This window comes from Porites lutea, chromosome 5 (assembly GCF_958299795.1).
Source record: "Porites lutea chromosome 5, jaPorLute2.1, whole genome shotgun sequence".
Lineage (NCBI taxonomy): Eukaryota > Metazoa > Cnidaria > Anthozoa > Scleractinia > Poritidae > Porites > Porites lutea.
The window spans coordinates 28,276,625-28,291,089 of NC_133205.1; the positions used below are offsets into that span (position 1 = coordinate 28,276,625).

General features: G+C 36.8%; 1 protein-coding gene across 1 annotated transcript; it reads left to right on the forward strand.

Annotated features, from left to right (window-relative positions):
• Positions 1-13: 13 nt before the first annotated feature.
• Positions 14-13,462, forward strand: LOC140936888 (mitoguardin 2-like). Its single transcript, XM_073386392.1, has 13 exons — positions 14-318; positions 1,610-1,753; positions 3,663-3,749; positions 3,849-4,195; positions 4,676-4,767; positions 5,893-5,961; positions 7,066-7,138; positions 7,483-7,569; positions 8,381-8,479; positions 9,504-9,638; positions 11,168-11,221; positions 11,768-11,884; positions 12,277-13,462. Exons 1-13 carry the CDS (start codon positions 141-143, stop codon positions 12,481-12,483), a joined length of 1,689 nt encoding a protein of 562 aa, XP_073242493.1. The 5' UTR covers positions 14-140; the 3' UTR covers positions 12,484-13,462.
• Positions 13,463-14,465: the final 1,003 nt, after the last annotated feature.

Here is a 14,465-nt window from a genome sequence, read left to right on the forward strand (position 1 = left end):
ACGGGCACGGACAAGTTTCATCAGCTGAACCAACTCGCTTGAGTATATTCGTCGTCGCGAGCAAAAACAGTTATTTTAAGCACCGGAAAGTAGTATTTAAAGGAAGGAAGATGTGATCTAACCTCCAATTGAGTGATAGTATGTTTCGTTCATCGCGAGTGCTTCAAATCACAGCATTGCTTGCACTGTCGTTTGGAGCTGGGACTTTGCTTTTCCTGACGGCACGCTACTGGAAACGAAAGCGCCGCGAACCATCAACTGGAAATAGCTCTTCTTACAATGATCGTCTTTTGAGAAGAAAGAGAACCTTAACCTCAGGTAATAAGCAGTCAGGAGTCAGGTTTGTCCTGAATTGTGTATACATCAAGTAATTTATTATAATAAGTTTATAAACATCCTTACCATAGCCCTACGTTAATCAGCTGACAATAAGTTCACAGTGGCCTGAGTTATTAAATTTATATACAATCTGTTTTCGATACTGAGCTTTTTAAACCTACAGTGTGTAAGTGGTGCATTGATTTTGTAGTTTGAACCATCCTTACATCCATCCTTGTACGTTGGAAAAAGTATTATTTTAATATAAACTAAGCTAATATTATGCTAACATTATGGCCTGATGGCTGAACTATACAGGTACTAGTAGGCAAGAAAATTACTCGGAAACTCGCTTTGTTTCCGCAGAGTGGCGGCAATATCAAATTAAAAAAGAATTTACGTTGATATGACTTTATATAATTATTAATTTTCTTTGGTGCAAGTGGGATTCCAATTTTAATACCCAATATAATGCATTTTATTTTTAAAATTAAGAATTGCAAAATAATGTTTAAAATCATGAAAAACATGTTGGTTGCTGTGGAGATTTTTCAACTAGTAAGATATGTGGTCTTTGTTTACTAGCGAACTGCTGGTGGCATTTAGTATAAAAACACAGTGACGACGTTTACACATTCAATGGAAAAAAAATTAGAATCATGGATTACAAATAAATCACATTAGTATAACTGTGCGTGAAGTTTTGATTTTTTAATGCAGAGAGATTTGCATATACATGTAACTTACCTGATAATGATATACTGGTATAATTTACTTGATACTGTCATCTCAATATCTGCTGGTGCCCATAACCACAAAGCTTGTCCTTGATTTTTGTAAAAAAAATCTCAGTGATTTAGGATTAGTTAAGGATGGATTTAAATAAAAGTTCTTTTTTCAAAATGAAAATAACTCAAAGATGAGTAGGGTGGGTGCTAGAATACAGCACCAGCTAGTATTATAAACAATAGAAAGTGTAAGAAGGTACATGTACACGCATTTTGTATAAATTTAGTTCAGCTATGAAAATGGAAAGTGTTAAAACTTTTTAACCTAAGGTTGATTCCCAGGGCTAGCAGACCAAGGAAATCAAGAATCAACCTACACTGTAGGTTTATACATTGTAATTCAAAATTAACGTGTATGAGGTCAAATTTGACTGTTCACACAAACAAGGATTTGCCTAATACACAATGGTGTATTGTAATACCAATACAAATTTTGTAATCAGTACATGTACATGTATTTTCATGTAGTTCAGTGAAAATTTCTTTTTTGTTGGTACTTGCAGGCACAAGGTTTTCTGCTGGTGAGTCGACACCGAGACCTCCTGCCAAGAGCTTAAGCTTGGAACAAGATGTTATGTTCCGACACCATGCATCAAATGTTAGATCACAGAGCGGTAACATTGAGGACATTGCTATAACTGTAAATGGTAAGAACTGTAGTCTTGTGTGCACATTTTTTATCACTTTAAGTCCCACCCTCTTACATTTATTTTTGACCTTTCCCAGACATTGTCCTTGTCCTTAGCCACTAAAAATGGCAGTTACCGTACGTTGTACCTTGCCTCTTCAGCTCTGTTACCCATAATGTCTTCACCGCTCCACCATTATGCCTTATACCTCGCACTGCTTTCTTGAACAGTGTATCCGGTTTCAGTAATGACACTAATTATTTGCAAAGATGGGACATTAACCTAACACCCAACTACGTATACAGCACCAATTCACTGTATGCTGTAGTTCAATTTTATCCTTGGTTTAGATTTAATTTTCCTTTGTTTCTGGTCAGGGTAATTTATGGCAATGAGTTTGAAACAAAGGAAAATAAAATTTAAACAAAGGATAAAATTTAACCAAAACATATACATGTAGTTTGCGGGATCACCAAGGCATGCAAACCTCCACGCTACATGAGGGCACAATGCTTAGGGAGGCCAAATGACAGTTACTGGTACATATCAAATAATATTATAACATAGCTAGAATATTTGCATAATCGAATTCAATAGCACGCGCGTGCTACATATTCCCATTAACCACACTGATGACGTCAATAAACTATACCTCGAGTTCTTGTGTGGTCTTGTGAGCTTAGCAGTCCTCCAAAGACATCTCCCAAGGACATCCATAACTCAACAGTACATGATGAAGCATTAACCATGTGTTTTCTAATGTAAATTTAAGAGAAAACTTTTCAATTTGTTAAGCAATAGTAGGGAAAAGAAGTGAGTGTTGTTGTTGTTGTCATCTGCATGAGCTGTACAGGCTATGGCATGTGCAAATTACTCTTTGCAAAGTTATTTCTTTCAAAAAGAATTTTTCAGTGAATTAATAGTTTTCAAGCACATCAATATGGATTTTACAATCTTTTTTAATGTTATCTTAAGCGACTTGAGTAAACTTTATATAGTCGTAAATATAGTCACGCAGACATCAGGGTTTGCAAATTTCATTGATGAGTGGAGTCAGTTTGACTTCTGCTTCACAAATTTTGGAGTTATTTTGGAATATTTGGAGTCAAGTATCAGACTTTCCAGCACGTGGTCCTGGCATGTATACACTATCGTGAGGGATACACGAAGTAGCTGTGCGGTCTGCTGACCTGGAAAACTCAAATCCATGATGGCGGTCATCGAGTAAACTTCGATCGTAATTTACCCTCTTCCTGTTTTGTCGTGCAGTATAATTCTTTAATTTCGATGACTTAATTAAGGTTTACAACATTTACAATTAACGTAAATTGTATTTGTTGTGAAAAAGGTAAGGACAAAACTGTGTTACCGAAAATTTCTGGAGTCGAAGTGGCTCCCTGTTTGTTACCGAAAATTTTTGGAGTCGAAGTGACTCCCTCCGCAACTTCAGTGGAGTCATCTGAACAATTTTGGCGTAAAATACGCCAAATTTGGCGTATTTGCGAACCCTGCAGACATAGATGTGTACTGCTTTGAGCGCGGGCTACAATGATAAAAATTTAAGTTACTGCTGCATTAATCGCTTTGATAATGTTATAAAACAATTAGGTCAGGCTTCAGCTGTCTGTATGTCGAGATATTGAACACTTAGAACTAATTGTTATTATAACTTGTATTATGAGGTAATCTTTACCTAGCTCTTAATAATGAACAAAGACATCCATTACCTTTTGTAAATCAGTCAACAAAGATGAGCACATTGTAAGGAAAGGTGCCTGTGTGGCTGGTACAGTGAGGAGGCAAGAAGTTTTGCAAAAGAGTTGAGAAATTTTTCAACCCTTATTTCAGACTTCTACTATTTGTAGAATAGTTAAATCATACATTGTTCACCTGCACTGTATTGTAACAATAATTATTTTAACATTAGATGGGAGGATTTCTGAGGACAGTGCTGTTGAATTAGGGGACATAATAACAGATGAAGAAGAGATCATTGAGGAACTTATAAAGAGAGGTACAGTAAGTTCTCTGTTTTAGAATTTTATGCCCATGTACATGATGTTATGTACAACCTTCAAAAAATTGAATCTCTTGACCTGGATTACACTATTAGGAGTTGAAAACTTTGAAATGGCTCTGGAACATTGGTATGAAGCAGCAGAGTATGTCATGACTCAGCGAGGACAAAGTCATCCACAGCAGGGAGACTCATTTTTCTTTTTTGAGGCTGATGCCAAACTCAATGCCCTAATAAGCAGCTCAAGAAAACTGCGGAAAGTCATTGAACAGTATGATCTAGCAGAGACATCTCTGCCACGTACACCAAGTAACATGTTGACATGGATTGATGATGAAAGTTTACAGGAGCAGTTACAGATGGGGATGGTCAGGGATCTAGATCTTGATGATTCATCTGATGCAGATTCATTTGTATCAGCAGCTGACGATGCACAGTTAGAGGTACAGCTGTACACATAAATTTACATGTTACAACATACAGCTGTTTGTTTAAGTTCAAATGCGCAACACATGTTAGCTGGAAGTGGACTTTTTGCACTCTTGGGCAGTGATTTTGAACAAATTTTTGGACAAATTGTCTCTGTAAGAGTAAAGACACGTAGCAGTACATTTGGTAGCGTCAAGGCATAGTAAAAGAGAAAAAGGCTTACTTCTGGTTGAGGTGCGTCACTCTAAAGTGCATCTGCTTAAACTCCCTGTTGTCATTGCTGGACCATTCAGAAAAGTAATTTGGTTTAGTGATTATTATGATTGATTAACACAAATTTCCTGATACTCTACTCTCCCATAACGAACATGTACTTGTTACAAAAAATGGGAGGAAATGAAATGATTTGCTTTTGTTTCCTTCCTCAGTGAGAGCAACAATACCACCACCTCTGACTTGTCACAAGCTTAAGTATCCATGATTCTATTTTGTAGTTTGATGATAGCACTGAGGAGAGACTTGTGAGTGAGTCTTGTAAACTCAAGCTGTTCAGACAAGCTGTTCTAAGATCTGCTGGTTGTCACAGGTCTGTAGAAAAAAAAATGATAATAATAATAACAATTATTGTAATAATACATGTAATACATATGTAAAAAGTAGCAGCAGTGAGAAAATATTGATCTTTTTTCTAAGTACAGTACAAATAACAAGTGGATAATAGCTATGTCTTACTGATTAAGGTGATTCCCTAGTTTTGCACTACGCATCTCTTACTGCGCATAACAAGATGGCCGCCGTAAAAAAGAGCATGTGAAGTAATATTATTAAAATGAAGTTGACTGAAGAGAAACGCTATTGGAATTTTTTCTTGCTGTTGTTTCTTGCCGAGGTGAGACTCAATGTGTTGGGAATTTGCATAACGTAAGCAGTACGCTTGTTGCTGAGTTCGACGTCCTCTCGGAGAACCTCGATAGTGGATGTTTAACTTGTGCTTACTCACTTTGATTTTCATTTAAACACTTTCTTTATCACATTGTGTCCTAAATGTGATATCTCGATGTAAATTCTGTAAAAACGGATTTTTTAATACTTTCTTCCCCCTTTCACATACATTCTATTTTGAAACTTGCCCCGGTCCTCTCTCAAAAATCGGAGAAAATGCGTTTGGTGCGCACTTTCTGCAGCTCTACCGCAAAAACGAGTACGGTGACCCCCATTTTTTATTTCATGATTTTAATAAGGACATTGCTTCCTTTCGATGAGAAAAAAATTGGCACAAATCTATGTTCAGTTTTTTGACAGTTTTACTAAATTGTACGGATTGAGCCATCACGGGTCGAAAAGCGCGTGTCCAATTTAATTCTACTTTGGAGCGTGAAGTAAAAACAAGGGCATTAAAAGGCATTTTTCTGGTACGTAAGTGGATAAACGATACATTAAAGTCAAATTCTGTGTGATGTCACATGCATCATAAAAAAAATCTCTCCTTTTTGTCTAGTTTTTCGCTGCCCGCGGTTTTTGTAAAAGGGTCCTAAATAGCCGTATTTGTCAGCATTGTGACGTCAAAACAAGCACGGTGACTCCCACTTTTTATTACTTATTTATCATCTTCTTGACTTGTTACATCAGTGCACCAAGTTTTAGCTAAAATCTATGTTAGGTTCTTTTACTATTGAATCACCTTAAACCGTGCCTCTTTTTTCTTGTATAGCCACCTGGAGTTTTATGTGTCAGGCTTGCAGCATTACATTAGACATGGAATTACCTGCAGAAAGATAAGGTGAAAACTTTGCTACAATTTACATACGTATTGTAAGTTTAAAAGTACACACATACATATGCTGTTTACAGGTAGCCATTATTACTGACCAGAAGGAGGATTATTAGGTTATCCCTGTATTAAGATCTCTCCTTACTGCAGATAACTCAACCCAGCCCAGGAAAGGTTTGCCACAACACTGGTTTGCCCTACTCTTTTTGAACAGTGGTGTGGGTTCTTTTATGTCCCACAAGAAACAGATAAGTGAAAGTGCTGTGAGAAGGGACCTACGTTTTTCTGTCCTTATTGGAGAAGACTAGAAAGTCTAACCATTTGCAGATGCCATTACAAAGGTAGCACTTTCTTCTCAGTTATTTAAAGACCCTGAGTGGTGGTCTGGCTGGGGTTTGAACCCGCAACCTTCCACTCAGCAGACTGCCGCTCTCCCAACTGAGCTAACCAGGCAGCCACTTAATTGTTCATGACTATCATCATTATAGAAGCTCGTGTAGTTGCTGCTTGTAGTTATGTTGACACTGTTTCCTAGCAGTTACAATGAACATAGCTGAAGAGGTTTGAAACGAGGGAAAAAGACATGTACATCTTTGTAGTGTACTTTCAAATCCAATTTTTTTTTGCTCCAAATTATCTTCTTGCTCTTCTTCTTCTTGTTTTCTTGGGATATAGAATGATTATCATACTACTAAGTAAACTTGTATTTGTTTTTATGTTGGAGTAAAAAAATCCTAAATGTTCAGAATTACCATAATTCTAAATACTTTTTGTTAAATGCCCACACTGAGGCAAACTGAGAAAAGCAGGAATTTTTTCTTGTAAATGACAAAACAAATAATTAATTTGTGCTTTACTTGCTTCAGTTTAATCTGTAAAGCAGATTATTTTTCTGCTGATTCTTGGAATCAAACTTTTCTATGCAAATATGTTAACTAAGTTCCTACAAGATAGCCAGAACGGTGTATGTACCAAAGTTGAGATGATTCTTTTAGTCTTAGTATGTACATGTATATCTAAAAGGCAACAGACAAAAAATGTTAATTACCAGTTTTAACCACATTTTGTTAACACTACAAAATACTAACTTCATGCTCATTTAATTCTTCAAAGGACAAGTGTTGTGGGCTGTGAAACTGACATGGAGTTCCTTGCAAAAGTACATTGCATACGACAGGCATCCGAGGTTTGTTGTTAACAAATATTACATAAATGAGAGGCCGTTGTTTCCAAACATTATCCAGAAAAAAAAAACTTACATGTTCTCTGTTTGGTTTGGCTTGTTAAAAAACCTTTTTTGATAAAGCAAAATCTCCTGAAGAACTGACCTAAATGATTCTTAACAGGTTTTTGTTGTGAGTAATGTCTCACTGGGATGTACACAAAACACTATAGACTTGTATTATTTAGTAAACAAAAAATTAAATTAATTTACAAGACTAAACTTTAGTCTTGATCCTTCGTTTAATTCTCTTTTTATTGGTATGACTGTGTGTTTCATTGTTTTCCCTCTATGTTTGTTTTTTCAAGATGGTATTTTCATCTTCTGAAATCCGTCAGTGGTTTATTGAAAGTGGTCGGCAAGCTGTTTCTACAGTTATTGAACAGGCAGGCAAGGTGCGGTATTGCTATTTTTGTTTTATTGTTCTATAAATAATGGACTAACATGACCTTAACCTTCCCAAACCAGAACAGCCTTTGTTTAAGTTGGAGTAATAACTCTCTACTGTTGATACTTGATTGCCACAAGAATCTACAACCTTTGCTCCAGTTTTCAGTAATCTTTTTACTTCTTTCACATGTGTCAGAAAAAAGTTTTGTCTCTGTAGTCGTAGCCAACTCTACTCAATGTTTAATGCCTGCGAGAAACGCTTGAACGGATCATGGAAATTCAAGAAACAGTAGAAGTTAACAACTCTTCAGGAAAATGTACATTCATTCTAACTGCTCAGGTGGTACATTGCATTGAAACCTTAAAAATAATCCAACAGCATTTAACATCATGTAAATAGAAGGAGTTGTCAGTTCACTAGTTGAACTTGAACAGCCATCCATGACAGTTTATCTTATGTAAAATCCATGCCTGTAAACAGCCATTTCAAACTCTTTAGTGATTCATAAAGAAAATACAAAGGAAATTAATGTTTAATGAGTGTTTGGAAATCAGATGAAAAACTGCTCATTTTTGCCCCCTTAATTTCTCTTCCTAAAATCATTTTGTTTGAGAAGTAATATCAAGCATTTCATCACTACATGAAACACCTCGATGTTCGTCAAAAATACTCCTCAGCGTGTTGTATTTTCACAGATGAAACACTGTGTTTCATGCTTGATATGCAACTCTCTTCTCACAGATGAAACGCTGCATCTCATGCTTGATGTATTAGGGTTTCAATATGAACTGAATGCAGCATGATACTCTTCACAGGATCCCTCGGACTTCCAAGCTGCATTTGATGAATTAGTAGAGTATACATCTTCTGCAGACAACTGGAGACAAATTAAGGATGAGCTTTCAGGCCGAGGGGTATGATTTATTGTTCTATTTTTTATTTTCACCTCTTCTAACATTCAGGGACAGTTATACAGGTTACAAGTTGTGTGTAGAAGCCTATCTAACCACGAGAAAACCTTGGAACAAATAACAGAAACAACTCTTTTGGTCCTAGAAACAACAGCAGCTCCCATACCAACAGAATCAATACGCACGCATGAGAGAGCTACATTACCTCAAGAAGCACTGCTTATTGTCCCCGGAAATGAACAATTTCTGTTGAATTGTGTCAACTAGTACAGCTTAGTCATGTGTGACACAACTTACAATACCCGTTTGCCCAATAGCCCACTTTAAAGTTACTGGTGGAAACGTGGCTGAAGTTGATCTTGTTTTGATACAACCTTCCCTGCTTTGTTATGTAAATCATGTTTTTCTTTTGCTAACTAGTATTTTTAAAGCATAATTTCCATAAGAAAAGGAAAGAGGTTTGTATCAAAACAAGGTCAACCTCAGCCTCGCATTCACTCAAAGGCTAGGATACTAAGCCAGCTGCAACTGTAAAAGGGCCTATTTACAACTGTGAGCTAAGGAATTTCCAGAGCACACTCTCAACAGGGCATAATAGTAAAAATAATAATAATAATAATAATAATAATAATAATAATAATAATAATAATAATAATAATAATAATAACATTTACTTTTATAGTGCCATTTCTATTTCTGTCCAATGATGCTTTACAACGACAATTATTTTTTTGAAAAAAAAAAAAGTTATCAATATAATGCACTGTTAAAAAATTTTAAAATTAAGCTAGCGTTAAAATTTACAATAGTGTTAAAATGAGTAAAAACATGAATAAAATCAAATAAAAATATCTGTGTATTACACATTAAAGATAGCGACCACAAATCTGGTTGGCAGTTGCATAAATGAATGCTTCAAGGACCAGCAGAGTTTTCTCTCCTTCCTCTTATTTCTCTCTCCTGTGAGAGACCTCTGCAATCAGGGAAATATGCCAATGGATAATAATTAATTTCTTTTTCTCCTTAGGTGAGCCACCTCTCATTCTATGATGTGCTTCTGGATTTTGTGCTCTTGGATGCTTTTGATGACCTAGAGACCCCACCCTACACAGTAGCAACTGCTGTCCAAAACAGATGGTTATCAGCACGCATTAAAGAAACTGTAAGTACCCTGGGGCCTGTTCCTTGAAAGTCCACTTATTTTTCATGCCTGAAGCCAAATTATTTGAAAATCAAAATCTTTAGAATAAAAATTGTTGGACCCAGCTATCAAACCAGTCCATTTTTAATGTTAACTGATACCTGTATAATATTATCTGCAAAACTATTGAAATTCTGATCTTCTTTTCTCTATTACACAATAACATTCTGCGTGGGATAAGAGCACCATCTGATAGCACTAGTGCAGCCCATCAGTCTACTTGTATTTACTGTATTTGAATTTCTCAAAAAACTTCACTTGCCCTTGGTAAACTGCTTGGTGGACCGACACCTGAGCAGGGGCTATGTTACCTTCAAGGAGAAAAAAAATGTTTGAGGGCCTTTAAACTGCTTTGCTCATCAAACATTGTATTTGAAGTGCTGGGTCCAGTTCTCCAAAAGATGGCTAAGTTTAACCCACGATTAAGGTGGCTGAACACAGTTTTGTGGGGGGTCAGTGGTAACTCGAGTGAAGGCGAGTGTTTTAAATCAGAAAAACAAACATGGCGGCGCACAGAGAAGACGATACTTCTGGTACACAGAAGACGATTTCTCAAAATCTACTCATTAAAATTTTGTTATAATTTATTTGGCAGAATTTTTACTTATATCGTATTTTTTAAATAATGAGAACTTTAAAATGGAAGTTGAACAGACACATTTTGTGACACATTTAATAATTATGGTACAATTATATTATTGATTAACTAAAAACCCGTCTGTTAAAACTTGGTCATATAAGTTTCAAATGGTAATGATTAATTATAGTAAGCTGTGTGCAAGCTTATAGGAAGATCTAAAGAGCGAATTTTATGTAAACTGAGCCAAAGTGAAATTTTAAGGTTGTATTCAATCGTTTATGTTGCTATGGAAACTACAAAAACGTCAAATTTTACCTGTCAATCAAAATCTTTCATCAGTGTATTTTTCACTTGCCAAGTTTCAGCTTGTGAGCTACAATTTTTCTCTTGCCATAATTTGGCAAATGACATATACTCAGAAACTGCCAAAACTGTGTTCAGCCACCTTAAGCCAAATTTTTAGCAACATACTGTTGAGCCTTTACAACAAGATACAGCTGTAATGATGACATAAAATGTTACTAAAAGCAATACATACGAAGGTAGAATACAACAGTGGAAAAAATTATAATCCTGGATCAGCACTATTAAATCAGCCTTTCAGAAACTGGGCCCTGCCGGATAGCATCAAAATGATGGTGGCAATCTAGCCTTATGTCTCATATGGTTATCCATAAAATCAAGGCTGTGCTCTAAGAAAAATTGATAATTGAAAAATACATAAATATCATTCAAATACAATAGCAATATTTTAGGCTAGCTTATGATAGAGCTTAAACTTTTATAGTAAGCTGAAGCAACATCTTGCCTTCCTGTCTCTTTGAGGTCTAAGTGGTGGTTTGTAGTTATAAACTGAGTTCTCCTTGGCATTATTTCTCTTCATGTCTTTGTTTTGTATTGTTATTGCCAGGCACTTACCACAGCAATCTGGGGTGTTTTGAAAGCCAAGTCCTCTTACCTCCAGGTTAGATACTGATTTCAGCAGTTTTTTCTTATTTATTCATTTGATTATTAATATTTATTTATCGGTACAAGCTTTGCCAACAGGCAACACTTCAACTGTGAGGTCCAAATTTGCATACGCACTGTCTTAATTGAGGCATTGTGTTATGCAGCCATAATTATCCCAGACATATGAATATCGCTTCAACACAGCTTTTTTAAACAAGGCTGTGTAGAGCTGTGCCAAAGAATTCTAGGGAACGTAAAGGAAGGCGTCCAGCGTATTAATAAAAATTATCTACAAAAACAATAATTTCCTTATTTTGTTTGACTTAAAAGATAATTAACGGCAGGACATACTATCACTAGCATCACCGTTGTCCTGTTCATCATCATCATCATCATCATCATCATCATCTCATCGTCATCGTCATCGTCATCGTCATCGTCATCATCGTTATCATCATCATCATCACTCTCATCAATCTAGTCATCACCACCGTCGTCATCATCATCATCATCATCATCATCATCATCATCATAACATGAATTGTGTTATCTTTTACAGGATCCCTATGGCTTTATGGCGCATTTCTATGTTGTGGCTCAGTACGTGTCCCCAGTTCTTGCTTGGGGATTTTTAGGAACAGATGAAGAATTAAAACAAGTGTGCGAGTATTTTAAGGTTGATATCCATTCCTTTTCTTTTTTCTCTTTAATACTTTGTTTTTAACTTGAACTATTCACATTTGTGAGTTAACAGACCAACTTGCTCTCTCATCAGCCAAGAAATGGGTAGGAAAACCGGCTTCATTTCTGTTTTGTTCTATCCAAGATTGCAATCGCGGACAAAAGAGATGGAAAATGTAGATCCCTCCGCCTCCCAAATCAAGGATGGGAAAATAGTTCGCTTTGGCTTTCGCCCTGCTTTATCCTTGATTTCGGAGGGAAGCGCTTGCTGTTCTATGTTATTTTGTCCAAGATTGTAGATAATTTGTGACTCAAAAAACTGGAAGTTAACAACTATTAGTCGACAACACCAAATTGTCGCTTTGACTTTATCTTTATTTTTTTTAGAGTAACATTCTGGGCTTTATCAAAGACATCTTTGACTTCGACAGCTCTGATTATTCAACAACTGAAAGCTTGCGTGACTCCATCGTCAGATTGGCTAAGAAAAGAGGGGAACAGTTGTTAAGAGGACAAGTCGAAGACACTGACGTTCTGGAAACAACGGATTCCTTTGGCGAATCGCAAAGCTTACAGAAGGTCACGCAATGCTGAGGAGAAATATCTTGATATTTATCTTGAACTCGCTGAGAGAGTGGCCGTTTTTGTGCTAGGGACGTTTAAGCCGTCTTAACACAACATTAACGTCTTGAATAAAAAAGGATCGCCCTAAACTGGGACACATTTATGTCCAAATCGTCCAGAGACGACTGGGAAGAGCCAAATAACTTTGTGTATTTTTTTTACAGAAAACTGTGTTTTTCACAATGTTATCGTCTACTTGAATGCATCCCGTTTTTATGCCAGTCGCCTTTTAACGTCTCAGACGTTAAGCACGTCTAGACGACTTTAACGTCTCTAGTATTAAACCGGCCATCCTCGAAACGGCAGATTTCGGCAAATTATTATACGTTTCTGGGGGAAAGGACGAAGAAGGAAGCAAAAAGGGGAGAGAGCTTAAATCTTACATCATCTCTCTCCTAACCCCTACCGAGAGCTTGATAGTAAGGCTAGGGTGGATTTCTTTTTTTAACGTCTGAGTTGGTGACTTAGGAAGCACTTGAAGAGCAGTGTATGAGAATTGGTGCTTTTGAGGTATTTATGTTGACAAAAACACCACGGCGGCGGCCGAATGTTATTGTTTGGAACACATTTTATTGTTTATACAACGTTTGTGAATAATTTCAGTTGTATATAAATATGAAACTTACTTGGTATTTTTTAAGGCGATGTTTTACGGGGCGATTCACATCGACGATTGTATCGTTTAACGTTGTTGTAACCCTGAAAACGCCCTAAAATTGTCGTTGCAAATCGTCTCTTGTAACGTTACATTTAATCCATGAATCCAGGGCAAACCCATTCTCCAAGGAGGCTATTTATTGTGTTTCATGTCCATTATTACTTTGACTTAACTTGCAAAGTTTCGATGATTGCAAACTGTTGTGGCTTCAGCGTCCTAGACGGAATTTATTGTTATATTTTTGGTTATTTTCCCGCAATGGAGAAAAAATAAACTTACAAGATCAAACGAGCATTCAGACACATTATTTTCATGAGTAGGAGAGTTTTCTCTCGCGTGCTCACAGTATTAACTGTTTCACCCCTAGACTACGTTATGGCGAGATGACTTTTATCACTTTATCTATTAACTCTGTGGAAATGCTGTGTTGCTACCCTTCAAAAAGAAATTTTTTATTTATATTTTGGGGTCTTTTTTTCTTTAGCCACTGTAAGGAGTGAAAGGTTTTAAAACATGACGCCAATCTATTTCTAAAGGAAAAGCCCTAGGGACGAGAATTGAATGATCAGCGGTCTTACAAATTAGTGAAGGCTGTTTCACGTAGACTGGCTTTGCAGCCGTTCTTTGGGAAATGGGCCAGAGTTCACTCATGCAAGAAAACTGCTCTCGAGTTGACCTGAGATCAGGCCCAATTTTAGCGGTTCTCATACATTCTCTCTAACGGCTACCGCTAAAGTTGGGCCTGATACAAACTGATTGGCTGTTGGAACAATGCCTCAGGATCTGATTGGCTGTTGAAATCAACGGCAGTTGAAAGCGTTTATTCCACGCGTGGTTGTTTTCGTGAATGATCCGCTGTCGGCGGAGAGAATGGTCGATTTTGCTGTCTTTTTTGTTGTTTTATGGTCTTAATGTAGGAAAATATGCCTTAATATGTGCCATGGATAGAGCCTGCTCTCAAGTTACTCTCGAGTGTGCTCAAGATGGACAGACCTTGTATCTTGCGAAATACAAAGCAGAAGTCCTACGAAGATAACCTTTTATCGTTGTTACGAAATTACACTGGACAAGAGAGTTTAACAATCGCAAAACGACGGCAATTTAAGGTTCAAACACTTCTTTGAAACAGTGATTCAACGGCAACCAGGGGGCAACCAATCAAAGATGGCTTTGTCAGAGTCTCTCCAGCAACCAACCGCAGACCAAGAGTTTGGTGCAGCCAGGTAAAATAAAGCGTTTTAACAAAAAACAGGGTGTGCAATGCAATCCACGCGGGTAAATGCATGGATCTACA

Coding starts and splice junctions, on each gene's coding strand:
- LOC140936888 (XM_073386392.1), top strand. CDS start 141: ATGTTTCGTTCATCGCGAGTGCTTCAAATCACAGCATTGCTTGCACTG. Junction 4,768..5,892: donor AGATCTGCTGGTTGTCACAG/GTCTGTAGAAAA, acceptor TTTCTTGTATAG/CCACCTGGAGTTTTATGTGT. Junction 11,885..12,276: donor AAGTGTGCGAGTATTTTAAG/GTTGATATCCAT, acceptor TATTTTTTTTAG/AGTAACATTCTGGGCTTTAT.